General features: G+C 54.2%; 1 protein-coding gene across 2 annotated transcripts; it reads left to right on the forward strand.

Annotated features, from left to right (window-relative positions):
* Positions 1-3,764: 3,764 nt before the first annotated feature.
* Positions 3,765-14,719, forward strand: LOC105861733 (angiotensin-converting enzyme-like protein Ace3). Of its 2 annotated transcripts, none has more exons than XM_012747504.3 (14): positions 3,765-3,877; positions 3,973-4,109; positions 4,499-4,681; positions 4,935-5,022; positions 5,186-5,329; positions 6,065-6,256; positions 6,345-6,442; positions 6,525-6,697; positions 6,985-7,208; positions 7,360-7,504; positions 9,311-9,409; positions 9,821-9,943; positions 13,648-13,832; positions 14,346-14,719. In XM_012747504.3, the coding sequence occupies exons 1-14, from the start codon at positions 3,781-3,783 to the stop codon at positions 14,708-14,710; spliced, it is 2,253 nt and encodes a 750-aa protein (XP_012602958.1). In that variant the 5' UTR covers positions 3,765-3,780; the 3' UTR covers positions 14,711-14,719. The 2 variants fall into 2 exon arrangements, with proteins under 2 accessions (XP_012602958.1, XP_012602959.1); XM_012747505.3 differs by having other exon boundaries at positions 4,499-4,657.
* The last annotated feature ends 1,005 nt before the right edge of the window (positions 14,720-15,724 follow it).

The raw sequence follows: 15,724 nt of genomic DNA on the forward strand, positions 1-15,724 counted from the left end.
AGTGGTGATAGCAGGAAGAGGGGCCAACCTGGTACTTTCTGCCAGTGGTCCTGAAGTCTGAGTCCTTCTCTGGGCTGTACCTGCCAATGCCACTTTTTGGTGACCAGCTCTTACCTCCACTGGCCACAGGTGGTGTGGTTGCCAGAGGAGACATTCTCTGATCTCCCTACCCCCTCCCCAGCCCCCATTTTCCTCCATCCACCAGCCCTGGCTTTAACATGGGTGAATCAAGTGGCTTTGCAAGAGGCCTGAGGCCAGTCCCGCCTCTGCACTGCCTACCTGTGTGACTTTGAGCAATGTCCTTCCTTTTCAGAGCCCGCATTTTCACACCTGTGAAATGGTTCTTATAAACCCTCTCATGATTGCTGCAAAGATTAAATGAGACAATATAGAAAGTCCTAGTACACAGCTTCCTCTCTTTACATTGGCTACATCATCTCCTGAGAACCTTCCAACCTGCCTCACGCCTCAAACATCCCCAAGTCGCAGAAGAGAGAGATGACGGTCAAGCTGAGATTGGCGCCCTCACTGGAGAGAGGGAGAAAGAAAACCAGGGTGACAGGATTGAAAATGCCATGTCTCCCACCTGCCTTCCAGGAACTTTCTCACCATCCCTCCCTGCACCTCCCGCTGTTTTCTTTCCGGGAGAACCCCGAGCTTTCTTGCTTCAGTTCTAGAAACGCTCAGCCATCGCCTCTTCCTCCTCCCTAGTCTGTTTTTGTGGGACTGCCGTTAGGCTCTGCTCGGAGCTTTCTGTTTGGTCCTCCGTGTCTCCTAATTCTTGCTCTCAGCTCCCAACTCATTTTCTGTCCTTGCACCCGACCATTTCCCCAGCTGCGCCCTCTCGTGCCCAGTTCTGCTCCTCGGCGACCGCTCAGCCTGGCCGCTGGAGCGTCTCGTTGTTCCTGTCTCATCACCGTATGTTTCATTTTAGCATCTCTGTTTCTTTCAAACTTCCTGTGTTTTCACAAAAACCTATTTTTGCCTCGCAGATTCTGTTCCTTAATAACTTTAAAGACCTATTTTTTAATTGTTATCTAAAATATACATAACATAAATTTACCATTTTAATCATTTTTAAGTGCATAATTCAGTGGCATTAAGTACGTTCACATTGTCGTGCAGTGATCACCTCCATCCATCTCCAGAGCTTTGTCGTCTTCACAAACTGAAACTGTGTCCATTAAGCAGTGACTCCACATTCTCTTCCTCCCCAACCCCCACCAACCACCGGCCCGCTGTCTCTATGAATGTGGCTACTGTAGGAACCCCACGGAGGTGGGATCATACAGCGTTTGTCCTTTTGTGTCTGGCTTATGTCACTTAGCATCATGTTTTTAAGGTTCATCCACACTGTAGCATGTGTCAGAATGTCCTTCCTTTTTAAGGCAGAGTAAGAATCCATTGTATGTATATACCACATTTTGTTCATCCATGAATATTTGAGTTTTCACCTTTCAGCTATTGTGAATGGTGCTACTGTGAACTGTAAAAATAAGTGAGTCAAAATCAAAGCTCTTGGGATTTACACCTGTAATCCCAGCACTTTGGGAGGCCCGGGTGGGAAGATTGCTCGAGGCCAGGAGCTTGAAACCAGCTTGGAAAACATAATGAGAACCTGTCTCTAAAAAAAAAACTTTTTTTATTAAAAAATTGGCTGAATGTGGTGGCGTGTGCCTAAAGTCCCACCTACTTGGGAGGCTAAGGTGGGGAGCATTCCCAGGAGTTTGAGGTTACAGTGAGCTATGATGACAACACTGAGCTACAGCCTGGGCAACGGAGCAAGACCCTATTTCTAAAAAAAAAAAGATCTTAAGTTATTGGAACTTTAAATTAGTTTAAGCCTTGAAGGAATATGATTCTGAGACCTGAGTCAATAACAAGCAGCGGTAACCTGGGCAGCTGTAACCTTTGTTTCCCTAATTATGGATTAGCCGTTTTTCCTTTACCTACATTGTTCTGTAAAATGTTGTAAAAGACTAGCGGGCACCAGAGAAGACCCCTTCCCTCTTTATGGCTGATCTTCATTATAGATTAACTTTCCCTTTCTTCTCTTACACAGAGACCTCAGGACTGTCATATTGTCTAAGATGGAATGTGTTATATATACTCTTTAAATTGGAAAAAGAAAACAAATAAGCTGTAACTAATCAAAGTGCTGGAACTCATAAACCAACTTTGTATGGGAAATGTAATTCTGCTGATTTCTTTGTTTTCTACCCGCATAAAAGTGAGACCTTTACTTTTCAGCTTCAGAGCAGTGACCCCATTTCTTTGGAGCCTGTGTTTCCCAGATGGCATCTGAGCTTTGCACTTGCTTGAACTCTTTCAAACTGGATTCGTGTGCAGAAAGCCCCTCAGCTGGTCCCTAGCCCAGGAAAGCGCTCAGAGAGGGTTGATTACTATTATTGTCCCTCCTGGCACTGGACTTTCTCTTATATTTAGTAAACTGAACCTATGAGCCACCCTCAGCTGGAACAGCCTTCTGCAGGGCCCCATGCACACACCTGATTCTAGGGCTCCCAGCGTGGTGGAAGTGTCACTTCCACCATGATAAGCTGTCCCCACGCAGGCACCAAGGCTGCAGTTCTTTGCATGGATGCACTCTGACCTCCCATGAGGCCACAGGGCTTCGGCCACCACTCACTGCTGCAGGTGCCCTCGTCCTCTCCAGCATCTGAAGAGTCTCTTTTCTTGCTTTGCAGCTAAGCTCTGCATTTTGAATTTTTTTAAATACTATGTTTTATCAAGCATGTCTATATGCTTGAAGCAGGAGGAGGGACTTCTCAGTGAGCTCAGTTCAGTTTTTCTTTCTTTCTTCATATTTCAAATATATTTTGGCCATAATAGATCACATTCATAGGGTTAGTTTCTCTAGTTGTGGTGTGAGCCCATGTGCAGGGGCAGAGCCTGTGTGAAGATGTGAGCAAGGCTGGGCGGAGGGCAACCAAAGGGGACACAGGGCGGAGGGAGTCTGGGTGTGGAGGGAAGTGAGTCTGAGGAGCAAGCTCAAGGTGGGGCAGATACAGTGTCAGTTGCCACCACCTGGCAGAGAGCTGGAGACCTGCCAGCTTGTGCTCCGACCAGGCTCAGGCACTCACGGATATGCACCCTGGACAGAAGGTGCCAACCACACTGCTGCACACCCCACCCGGCCCTGCCTTGTGTGTCCTCCTGACTGAAAATTCACTGCACCAGGCTCTCCCTGGGGAAACAAGTGGCAGGAGGTTATGGGGGCAGGGGGTCTGCAAGCCCTGAGGATGATCAAGAGAACAAAAGGCCACAAATGTGAATGTAAGAGGTCAAGTCAGAAGAACCTGGAGAGACAACTGGGCTCCCAGAGTCTGGAGGCCCAGAGATACCATGTCCATCTCTCTGCTCATCCATCCATCCATCCATCCATCATCCCATCACTTGCTCAGAGGTGGTCCCAGCCTGTGAAGGGGGGGGTCTCATCAATCCCTGGCCAAGACCCAAGGGCAGCTTCAACCCTCAGGAGAAGTGACCAAGCAGAATAGAACAAGTTCTGGCCTAGAACTCAAGAGCCCTGGGTCCTCCTTGTGGCTCTGCTGCGAGCTAGCTGTGTGAACAGATCGTGTGGCTCAACCATTCTGGACCTCAGTCTCCTCACCTGTAAAACGGGGACAGCTAGACCAGAAGGTGGGTGGGGGCTCTCCAGTGCGAACATTCCACAGCTGACCCTTTGGCCCCTGATGTCACAATACAGAGCTGGCTTGTGATTGGTCCATAGCCTCGCCCTGCTCTGCTGTTCTCTTGGTCATGGGAACAAGATGGACACCTGGACCTTCCCTGCTTATGCTCCTCTGTTACGGGCAGCTCTTGCCATGGCTCAGGGTCAAGAGTGATCACAGCACAGGTTGGCTGGGACCCGAAGGAGCATGGGACCAGACAAGGGGCTGGGCAGGGCAGGCCCCTCCCAGGACAACGCGGTGCCCATCTCCTTCCCTGCAGGTGACTTCTACAATGAGACCGAAGCAAGGATATTCCTTCAGCTTTATGACCAAACAGCCCAGGTTGTGATGAACCAGTTCATGGAGGCTACTTGGAACTATGTCACCAACATCACCACGAAAAATCAGGAGGAGATGGTGTGGTACCACCTCCACTCAGCCCCTTCCTCCTTGCTCTTCTCAGGGGTCTTAGGAGTATGGGGGACCACACCTCCTGCCCGCGTCCAGAGCTCCGGGAAAGAGGGAAGCCCCAAACTACACATCAAAGCAGGCTGCAGGCTCCAGGCCTCTTGCTGGCCCTAAACTTTCTCTGGGCAAGAATCTCTTGCTTCTTTTCTCTTGTGAATTTCACCTCCTTGCTTTTAAGGACCAGGCTTCCTCCCTCTCCCTCTTAGCAAATCTTCAATGATCCTGGCTCCTTGGCATGGGCTTAGGGAGTGAGTTGGAGCACCACGGCCCTGGAGTTCAATGTGGAAAACTTACCCTTCCCCCGGCCTCCATGACAAATACAGTGACCCTCTTTCCAGCTGCACAAGGACGTGGAGAGATCCAAGTTCATGGTGTACTTTGGCACCCGGGCCCGCCTGTTTAAGATTGCCCAGATCGAGGACCCGGCCGTGAAGCGCATGCTGAGTAAGCTGCAGGACATAGGCAAGGCGGCCTTGCCCAAGGACGAGCTCCGGGAGGTGATGGACGGAGCCCCCCGGGAGGTGATGGACGGAGCCCCCTGGCCTCCAGGCACTCGTTCCCCCGCCCCAGGGGTGGGTGGGTCGGGCCTGGTAGGGGAGCCAGAGTGTCTGGGGCAGGAGGGAGGCTGGAGGAGGGGCAGGACCAGAACTTCCTCTGGAGGAGGCGGGTGGAGGAGGGTTGCTTCAGCCAAGCCCACCTCTCTTGGCTGGTGGGGCTAGCGCTGTGGGTGGGCCAAGGGCATGGGCCTGCCCTGGGTGACACCTGCCCCCCCAGTACAACAAGCTTCTGGCCTACATGGAGACAACGTACAGTATGGCCCAGGTGTGCCTGAATGAGGGGCCCTGCCTGCCTCTGGAGCCTGGTGAGCACCCAAGCCCTGCCCCCCAGCTGCGAAGTGTCCAGCACCGGGCCCTCCCACGGGCCTCCCAACCTCCAACGGCACTCTCTTGCCAGGGGGCACCCAGGGCGGGTGAGGGCAGAGGCAGGTGGGAGTGGGTCCTACACGGCTCCTTTTCTGGGGACAGACCTCGAAGAAGTCATGGCCACCTCCAGGGACAGGAAGGAGCTGGTGTGGGCCTGGCAGGGCTGGCGGGATGCCGTGGGCCGCGAGATCCGCACTACCTTTGAGCAATACGTGGAGCTCAGCAACAAGGCAGCGCAGCTCAATGGTGAGTGGATGGGACCCACGCCGGTCTCGGGGCAATGCCAAGGAAGGGGCAAAACTGAGTCTGCGGAAGCAAGGGTGGTCATAGGGCCCAGGGACAGCAACCGTGAGCCCTGCAGCTGGGCTCCCCAGATGCTGATAGAGCACCTACTGTGTGCTGGGTGCTGGGGTGCTCTGAAGACTCGTAGAGGAAAGGACAGATGGGCGCCCGCCCGCTGGGCCTGCAGTCCCGTGGCACGACAGGCCACACTCAGGTAAACCCGTGTCTCTGACTACCGCTGGGGCAATCCCAAGTAGGAAGCTGCCGCTGCGAGAGAAAGAGGTCATGGACAGCCCCTCTGCCACGTGTCCAAGGTCTGAAAGGGGGCAAGAGTCAGGCGGGAGACACAAGAGCACCCTAAGGCAAAAGCTCCGCAGGCGAGAGCACCAGGGCTCTAGAAGGTCTGAAAGCAGTGGTGAGGCAGGCCCGTGGGTGAGGCAGGCTCCGTGGGCGGGGTGAGAGAGCACTGGGGCCTTGCAGGCCTGGTGAGCAGCTCGGATTATGCACTTAGCACGGCGCTTTTCCGTTCTGGTCTGATTCAGTACGGACAGTGGCCTTGGGAGGTACCCTCCCCATTTTGCAGATGCAGACCCCAGGGCCAAGGAGGCTTCCCTGGAAGGTGCCTGGGTCTCCTGCCTGCCAGGCCAGGGCTAACTGGTGAGGTGGTGAGCACCTAGGGAGACTTCCCTCCTGCCCTAGGTTACAAAGACATGGGGGCCTTGTGGCGCTCCGAGTATGAGTCTGACACCCTTGAGGAAGACCTGGAGCAGCTCTATGAGGAGCTGCGGCCGCTCTACCTGAACCTGCACGCCTACGTGCGCCGGGCCCTGCACCGCCACTACGGGCCCAACGTCATCGACCTGAGGGGGCCCATCCCCGCCCACCTCCTGGGTGAGGGCTCTGCTGTGGCAAAGGTGGGCGCCCAGTGCGGGGAGAGACTGTCTCTCGCCTCCTCTTAGCCCCCCATCTCCCCTTCCAGGGAACATGTGGGCCCAGTCCTGGGTCAACATCTTAGACCTGGTCCTGCCCTTCCCGAAGAAGACCCCCGAGGACATCACGAAGATCATGAAAGGCCAGGTTGGTGCTTGGCCTTCGTCTGCCCTGCCCCTTGGCTCGTCTGGGCAAGCAGGGCAGCACCCCACGCACCCCTCCCCCACAGCACTGGAGGCCAGAGAAAATGTATCAAGAGGCTGAAAAATTCTTCACTTCCTTGGGGCTGCTGCCCGCCCCACCCGATTTCTGGAGAAACTCGATGCTGGAGAGGCCAACAGATGGGCGGGAAGTGGAGTGCCAAGCCTCTGCCTGGAACTTCTACAAAGGCGACGACTTCAGGTGCTCAGGCGGCACCACACTCCCGGCCCTCTCCTGCTCTCCCCATGTCTGCCTGTCTTAGGAGGTGTGGGCAAGGAGTGGGCAGGGGCAGCAGGGCAGGGGAGAGGGAATGGGTCCGGAGCACGGAAGGAGAGGCAGGTGTGAGCACAAAGGCTTGGTCCCTGGTTGGATATGGGGCCCACAGTGAGAAGTGACAATAGCCCGGGCCGTTGGTCTCTGGCCGGACCACTCCACCTGCCCTCCCTGGGGCACCCCCATGCTCCTTGACTCCTGCCCTTTGCCCCCAGGATAAAGAAGTGCACCGAGGTGACCATAGAAGACCTGCTCTCCATCTTCCACCAGATGGGCCACATCCAGTACTTCCTGCAGTATAAGAACCTCTCTGTCATCTTCCGCGCAGGAGCCAACCCAGCCTTTGAAGAGGCCGTGGGGTCGGTGATCACCCTCTCGGCCTCCTCCCACAAGCACCTGCTCAACAGAGGCCTGCTCAGCCTCCAGCACCAGGACGCAGGTGACGGGGACCGAGAGCCCAGTGGGAGGACAGCCCCAGCTGAGGCTGCAGCTGGGGGCTGGGGTGGGGGCGGGGAGGGACCCTGCTCTTGGGCAAGGCTGCAGGGGAGGAGAGCCCAGGAGCCGCCTCCTGACTGCCCCGCCCTCCCCAGAGGAGGAGGTCAACTTCCTGATGAGCATTGCCCTGGAGAAGATTGCCTTCATCCCCTTCAGCTACATCATGGATCTGTTTCGCTGGAAGGTCTTCGACGGCACCATCCACAAGGATCTCTACAACCAGGAGTGGTGGAACCTCAGGTGGGCCGGCCGGCTGCTCTGGGCTCTGGCTCCCGTCACACACCCTGAGAACAGAGTGGGGCGGGCAGTACTGGTGACCTGGGGGGCTGGGGAGGCCCCAGGCAGTGGGCTGTTTGCCGCCACCAGACAAAAGCATCCATGATGTAGAGGATAGGGCGGGCACAGGCAACCGTGAGGCCGCGTGAGGCCGGCGCCAGCCCTAAGCGGGTCTCTTAACCTCTCTGGGCTGCAGTCTCCTCACCTGTGAAAAACAGCCCCTGGCTGTGGCCCCACCCGCTCCCTGGGTGGCTGGGGAGCTCCCATGATGGCTGCCACGGGGCTTCTCTACGCACAGAACCCTGAGCCCTCCTGCACCTCCCTCCCGTGCGACCCCTGGCCACTGATTAGATACTAAATGCCAGTGACCAGGGCTTCTCTGCATCCACCAGGCACCAGACTGACCAGTTCAAGTCTGCTGGTCACAGTGTGGTTTGGGGCCACCACGTGTGGCCTGCTGGCTTGCACCAGGCCCTTATGTCTATTTGACCTTTTACAACCACCTTGTGTCATGGTCATTCAAGATGCTCCTCTCACAGAAGAAGAAGCCAAAGCTCAGAGAGGTTCCAAAACCAGCCCGAGGCCACACGGCAGCCCAGCGGGTAGCAGAGCTGAGCACACCTCCCTTTGTCTTCTCACCTCCCACCCCCTGACTTCAGGATGGGTCTCGCTGGTGGGGTTGGCACAGTCTTGACCTTGTGCCCCTCCAAGGGACCCCCCTTCCCCACTGGCCACCTGAGGCACCTGCAGGGACCTCTGCCAGCCATGGCCACCCCCCAGCTGACAGCGCCCGGGGCTGAGTGAGAGGGATGACGACTTCCTAGGCCCTGAACAGGCCCTGTCAACCAAGAGAGGAAGATCCTGACACTGTAGAGCCCAGAGGATGGTTCGGAGGCTCCGGTGAGCCGGCGATAAAACCACGAACCTTTTCATAGACTTTGTCTTACTCCAAAGATTTTATAGACAACATGTTACGACAAGGCTCAGCAACAATCAGCACTAGCTCTGTGTCCTGCAGCCAGCTCTGTGTCCCCAAACCTTGCTTTCCTCATCTGCAAAACAGGATTAACAGTAGTCCTACCCCAAAGGGATGTCACTGTGTTTTCTTTTTAGCTTTTGTTTTTCTTTTGGAGACAGAGTCTCTCTCTGTCTTCCTGGCTAGAGAGCAGTGGTGTCGTCCTAGCTCCTGGCAACCTCCAATTCCTGGGCTGAAGTGATCCTCTTGTTTCAGCCTCCCAAGTAGCTGGGACTACAGGCATGTGCCACCATGCCCAGCTAGGTTTTTTTCTATTTTTAGTAGAGACGGGGTCTTGCTCTTGCTCAGACTGGTCCTGAACTCCTGAACTTAAGCGTTCCTCCCACCTCAGCTTCCCAGAGAGCCAGGATTACAGGCATGAGCCACCGCACCCAGCAAGCACTTCTTACTTGATTTATTGGTCAACAATCTGTCCCCACCATTAGCATGCATGCAAGGACCTTTCCTGTTCCCTCCCGTCCCTTGGCAGAGCCAGGGTGCTGCTGAGTGTGTGAGTCCATGGGAGGGGCTCGGCGAGGTTCCTAGCACTGAGCATGTGCTCAGTCGGTGTTAACCGCTATCATTTTATTCTGATTCCCAGCCCCATGTGTTTTCATTTATGGAATCAATAAAAATGCCTTAAGTTGTCCTCCGCATGCCAGGTCCGGCTTTGATGGACATGCAAGCGCTTCAAAAAGGAAAAGGCTCTGGGAGCCCGCCAGGCACACTGACAAGCCCCCTCTTTCCCCTGCCAGGTTGAGGTACCAGGGCCTCTGCCCCCCCATTCCTCGCTCAGAGGAGGACTTTGATCCAGGTGCCAAGTTCCACATTTCCGCCAGTGTGCCCTACATACGGTAAAGGTCTGGGCCCTGTGGGCAGAGCCAGTTCTGGGCGTTGGGAGTTGGGGGACACAGGAGCTGGGCCAAGAATTCCCAGGAGGGCCCTAGGTTCACACATCACCTGCATGCCTGCCACCTCCTCCTGTCGGGCTGCACAGCCTCCTAAGGCCCTTGCCCTGGAATCCTTTGAGCTTTTACATTAAATCCTGTGCAGGGGGCAAGAGCTGGTGGGACTGTTTCAGACCCAGTGTTCTAGGACCAGCTCAAGGCAGGGTCTTGCCCCGGGAGCCTCCTCCACCCAGGCTGTGACTCCTGTCATGGGCCCTCGTGGCCACAGCATATCACAGCTGCCTGGTCCTACGTGGCTCTGGGCTTCCTGCGTCTGGTCTCTGCCCTCCAGCCTGCCCCTCATGCTTCTCTCCCCAGGTACTTCCTCAGCCTAGTGCTCCAGTTCCAGTTCCACGAAGCGCTGTGCACAGCCTCCGGCCACACGGGGCCACTGCACCGGTGTGACATCTATAACTCCAAGATAGCTGGGCAACTCCTGGGGTGAGTGCCCTCCTCCCTCATTTGTCCTCAGCCCCACCCCACCCCTGCCATCTTCCTTTTGGGAAACCTGCTCCAGGCTCCTTCTCCTCACCTGGCCACCCTGGGTGCCCTGAGCATGTCTTCACTGCACTTACATTCCAGTGGGAGTTCTTCCTCATGTCAGACTGTAGTCTCTCCTACATTAATTGAAGCCCATTTGCTCTTCTGTAGTCCCTGTAGTCAGAGACACTGTTTAGCCCCTCCTGCTAACGCACACGCATGCACACGCACACTTACATATCCCAGTAAATCAAACTGTCCCAGAGGGGAAGCCAGCACTGGAGTTCTGCCTCAGTCTTCAGTCTTCCATCTGAACCCCCTTATTCTTTCCTCTCAGCTGTGTTTGATGCACCCTTGGGTGCATGCTGGTTCCCCCACTGCCTCTTGGAGGCACCATGACCTGGTTTCCAGACTGCTTTCACACCAGCCTCGTGGCATGCATCTGGTCCAACTGTGGTCCACTTTGACCCTTCAGTCTTTTTTTCCCACACATGGTATTCAGGCCACCCTTTCCATGCCTACCCCTCTGTCGCTGTGGTTTTTGGTCCTGAAGCAAATCTGGAAGGGATGAGGGACCTGAGCTGAAAATACGAAGCATTTACTATTAATACTACAGGCTGGGCTCCCCGATGAGCACTCCTACCGTGTTTCATGTTTAGTGCTTAACTTTACCAAATGGATATTATCATTCAGTTTTTACAAATGATGAAACTGAAGCTAGGAGAGTTGACGTGATTGTGTGTCATTTATCTATCAAGAAGCACAGTCATGCTTTGAACCCAGAACTGACCCTAGAACACGTTATCTTTCACCTTACTGCCTCCGTCAAAGAATAGAGACCTTAGTGAGATTAGATCGAGGTCGATTGGTTCTGAGATCAGCGCTCCAACCATAGAGATGTGGAGCCCACCTGCTGACTTGGTCTTTTCCCTGTTGCATTTCAACTGATTTCAATAGGTCCATTTCCCTAATTGGTCAAGGTCATTTTGAGTTTTATTCCTGTCCCCCAGAGGATTAACACTGCCACATCATTTAGTATCCTTTGCAAATTTCATGAGCATATTTGTGATTGCACCATGCAGCTTGTCTGTGACCATCAGGCCAGATGGGATTGCAGGACTGATCCCCCAGGCTTTGCTGGTGGGGCGGGCTGCACCTTGCCTGACTATCGTCTCCCAAGCATATTTGCTCTTCCCTCCTTTCCCATCACAGGGCTTTATTCTAGTTGACTGCCTGGGTTTGAGCTTTTCTGAATGTGTTGAACATAACGGCACCTCTCTGCTCTCTGCGTTCATATTTCTGGCTGCCTTTCATTTATTCATTCAGCAAACATTTACTTGTGCCCATGGGGACCAGCTGCCCTGTGTCCAGCAGGGGGAAATGGACCGCAGGATAAATAATTCCATAATACAAGAAAAGAGCCAGAGCAATACGAAAGGGCTTTGGTGAATGCAGAGTTAGGAGGTCATACGAGGGGACAAGGAGGAGTCTCTGTCTCCAAATGCAGGCATGCAAGAAATAGCAGGTGTCTGTTTTCCTCATCATATCAACTCACTTGTAACTTCTGCTTCATCCCACCTGACTGGTGGGACATTTGACTTCAGTCATTCTCATCATGTCCCGCCCCCACCCCACCCAGGGTGCACAAGGGTCCCAGGGTCTGATTTGGCACCAAAACATGTCATCTCTCCTTATGTGTCACTGTCCAGACCCCTGGTCAGGGAAGACCCTGAATTCCAGGCGTAGGACCTTGAACACCATTCAGCGCAGTGGACAGAGGAGAGGATTCTGAGAAAGGGCTATGTCACGAGCTTTGGGAAGGGACGAAACAGCAGCAGAGTTAAATATAGTCTGTGCAGGAGAGAGGGGAGGCGAGCGCTTGCATGGGAAAAAGAAAAGGAGAAGATTCTTGGCTGCTCTTTTGCCTAATATTTCTTAAAAGTTGATTTTGCTACTTTTGACTCATCCTCCTAAATGCAATGGCTCTGAGCCAGGCTCCGGGCTGGTTCTTCTGGGAATGGAAGGGCGAACTGGACCTGGTCTGAGTTCCCACAGTCCCCCACCCTCCCTCAGCCAGCTGTGGTGGGCCTGACCTTGTCCCTGGGCATGTTGTTGTCACTCTGGACTGAGGGCTCCAGGCAGCACCCAGTTGCCACCTTTGCAGTTCTCTGGTCTCACGTGCTGCCCACATGGGCTATTGGCTGGGTTTTGGTCAAACATCTTGCCCTGCCCCGCCTGAAGGACCATTTCTAAACCAGCAGATTTTCAGCGGTCAAAGCTTTTCCCCCACTAGGGTCCTCCCATTACCCAGGAGCCAGTGTTTGATAAAATCCTCTTACCTAGAGTTAGTTGTGGTTTTTCTTCCCCAGTGGTTTCTGCCAAGGATCCTCTGACCGTTCGCTTCCCCACCTTATTCTTTCCCAATTGCTTATTAACTGTTGCGTATATGTCTTTGCAAGCTACAAAGCCTTCCTTCGTCATTATGTGACTTGATCCTCACCACAGTGAAGGGCAGGTATCATGGCACCCATTTTACTGTTGAGGAAACTGAGGCTGAGAGAGGTTAAGTTGTTTACCTGAGGCTATGCAGTCCCTAAGCAGCCCTGCTGAGTCGGTCTTAAACCTGGGCCCTGTTGGTCTATGACCTCTGGGCCTCCAGGCCTGGCCTCTCTCCTAGTCAGACAAGGGAACAACAGGTTGAGAAGAATCAACATCTGCCCACTGCTGCCTCCGCAGGGGACCCTGGGGTGGGTGGGGAGGCCTAGAGCCCTGGCTTCAGCACACCCCGTACTCCCACCGTGCGTGCACGGGGCCAAACCTGAGGCTCAACCACGTGCCCCCAAGTGCCGTGTGTGCCTTGAGCCGACATTTGTGCAGGGCAGCTCCCACGAGCACGGTCTCTCTGATCCTCTCACAGCCCTCCATGTGAGACCAGAAAGGGCTGAAGAGCCGCCTCTACCTACTGACTAGGGCACCTCACAGGAAACAGCATCTCAAGACTTTATGCCTATTGAGTCCAGGAGAATAATAGTAATTGCAGTAGTACCAGTACTAGCAATAATAACAATCACACTATTGGCCAGGTGTGAGGGCTCGAGCCTGTAATCCCGGGACTTTGGGAGGCCAGGGCAGGAGGATTGCTTGAGCCTGTCACTTTGACGTTGAAGTGAGCTATGATGACGCTACTGCACACTAGCCAGGGAAACAGAGCAAGACTCTGTCTCAAAAAATAATAATAATCATAACAGTAGTACCAGTACTAGAAATAATAGTAATCACAGCAGTAACAGTACTAGGAATAATAATAACCAGCAGCAGCAGTTAACACCTATTGCCTGTGTACGACGCTCCAAGTACTGTGCTAATTTCATCATCACGATGTCCACATGAGGTAGGTACTGTTATTATCTCCATTTTACGGATATGGAAACTGAGACTCAGAAAGTTAAGTTGCTTGCCCAAGGTCTCATAGCTACTAAGTGATAGAGCCAAGATGTGAATCCAGATTAATCTCATTTCAAAGCTTGTGGTTGTATTCACTATGCTGAGCTCTGTGGGAAGATTCTGACCAGCCAAGCCCTGGGGCTGGGGTTGGGCATGCTGAGGGGCCCAGCAGCACTGGCTGAGGCCCCCACACAGCCTCACAGATGCACCCACACCCCCAGGGATGCCCTAAAGCTGGGCTCGAGCAAGCCCTGGCCAGAGGTCCTACAGAAGCTGACCGGGCAGTCCAGCGTGTCTACAAAGGCCCTCAAGACGTACTTCAAACCCCTGCTAAACTGGCTGGTGACTGAGAACGTGCAGCAAGGGGAGATCCTGGGCTGGCCAGACTTCAGCTGTTCCTTTGAAGGTTTGATAATCCCACCCTGGTCCCAGGTCTAGGCCAGACCCAGGCCCAGCCTACCCTGCCCTGAGCCAGTCCCTACCCCAACCCAACCTTAACCTCAGCTCATCAATCACCTGGCTTGAACCAGCACAGCACTGCTGCTGTGTGCCCCTGCCTGAACTAGGCCTGGTGTAGCTTCAACCAAGACCACAGCCCAGGCCCCAGCCCCTGGCTCAGCTGTTTCCTTGCACACTAACCAGCGAGGCTGCCAGGCTGGCATCTGAGCAGAGGGTCAGCATCATGCCTCCTGAGCCTTGCCTGGAGGTGTACATAGCCCTATCTGTGCCCATGTCCTTCTCTTCCTCCTGCTCCTCTTTCTCACTCTCCTTCCAGGGCCATGCCCTCACCTATGGCTTGGCAGGTAGATGCCTGAGGCTGAGGGGGAAGGCCAGTGGCAGTCAGATCCTCGCTGACAGGGGACCCCAGGGCTCCTCCTCTACTTTCACCTGCTCCATGAGACTCCCATGTCTTCCACAGAAAAAGACACAAACCAAGTGACATTCCTGAATCTGCGGCTGACCCCTGACCTGGCCAAGTTTGGTCAGTGGCTGCTGCTGATCCTGAGCTTTGTCCTGTTCATGGTAGCGCTGTGGCTGGCCTACAGGCTGTACTTAGTGGAAAAACAGTTACAGGCCCAAGACGACATGCTATTCAGCTCACTGTTCACTGCCTACTTCCTGGGCATGACCATGGAGCCCCAGCAGGTTGCCAAAAGACAGTGGCTACTGCTGGGCCTCTGCCTTGTCCTGATAGTGTGCTCAATCACCCTGACCATTTGGATTTTCACACATCGTGGCGAGAAGCCTCCATGGATGAGCACTGACTGGTGGAACTGGTACTAAACACCATTGAGACCGGTGAGTCTGGAGGGCAAAAAGGGGGAAGCCAAGCCAGAGAGGGTTGGGGGACAGAGGAGGGGACAGCCCACCTGCACAGTGCCCAGCTGTGATTGGGTGCAGCTGTGGCAGATCTGGGTACATGTGACATTGTAATTGTGCATTTGCAAATTTATGTACATGAAGCCATGTGTATAGGTGACTGACTCTGTGTGATTCCATATGTGCCCTGGGTTCCAAGCCAACCTCCTTCCCCCAGAGGTTCAGGAACTACGGTTGTAGTGACCCAGTGGCTGTGTCCCTCCAACCCAGCCCCTATCCCAAGTCATGCCCAGAACTGGTTCTTCACATAGCTTTGTTTTCTTCAAGAGCCCAGCTCTGGGGTTTGTCTGGGGTGTCAGTACCCAAGGAATCTCCACTATGGTTAGAAAAAAGGCCCTGCTTCAGTCCCCTTATAAAATGTACCCAAGTAGAACTAGACACTCCTTTATGAGTCAGTGGCACTCAGTGCACAAGCACCTTGTCGTGTACCAGCTAGCACACCTCTCTGCTGATCCTCTGGCTTTCCCTGTGGCAGGCTGCATAATTCAGCCCCAAAAAGCTCTTTGCTGGCTGACTGAGATGCACACAACCCCACAAACTGCCCCATGGCTCTCCCTGCCCCAGCCCAGGCCCTCCCAAATGGAGACAGTGGGTAACTGGGCACTGAGCCAGGCTTGATTAATGATTGACTTCTTTAATATTTAAACAAAGCTCATCTCCAGCCACTCTGCTCCGGAGATGGCCTTGTTCAACACACACACCTGCTGCCTGGCCCGTTGCCCTGGGGAGCGAGCATAGGGCAAACAGCACCTTTTCAGGCTCAGTGGGGGAGGGGGAGGACAGGAAGGAGAGCGCTGCGGGAGGATATTTGGGAAATTAGTGCTCCAGAAATAAGCCTGGGAAAAGAAGGGGAAGACCTCTGCCCCGACCCCTCCCAGCCCTTTCTCTCCAGCCTGGGTCTGCCTACCACAAGGATGC

Source organism: Microcebus murinus, chromosome 18, assembly GCF_040939455.1.
Source record: "Microcebus murinus isolate Inina chromosome 18, M.murinus_Inina_mat1.0, whole genome shotgun sequence".
In the NCBI taxonomy this organism is placed as follows: domain Eukaryota; kingdom Metazoa; phylum Chordata; class Mammalia; order Primates; family Cheirogaleidae; genus Microcebus; species Microcebus murinus.

Bases quoted from the DNA above. Each gene is read 5' to 3' on its own strand.
- LOC105861733 (XM_012747504.3), top strand. From the start codon at position 3,781: ATGGGAACAAGATGGACACCTGGACCTTCCCTGCTTATGCTCCTCTGT. The intron at 3,878-3,972 runs GTTGGCTGGGAC...CCTTCCCTGCAG, and splicing joins CAAGAGTGATCACAGCACAG to GTGACTTCTACAATGAGACC. The intron at 6,257-6,344 runs GTGAGGGCTCTG...CTCCCCTTCCAG, and splicing joins CATCCCCGCCCACCTCCTGG to GGAACATGTGGGCCCAGTCC.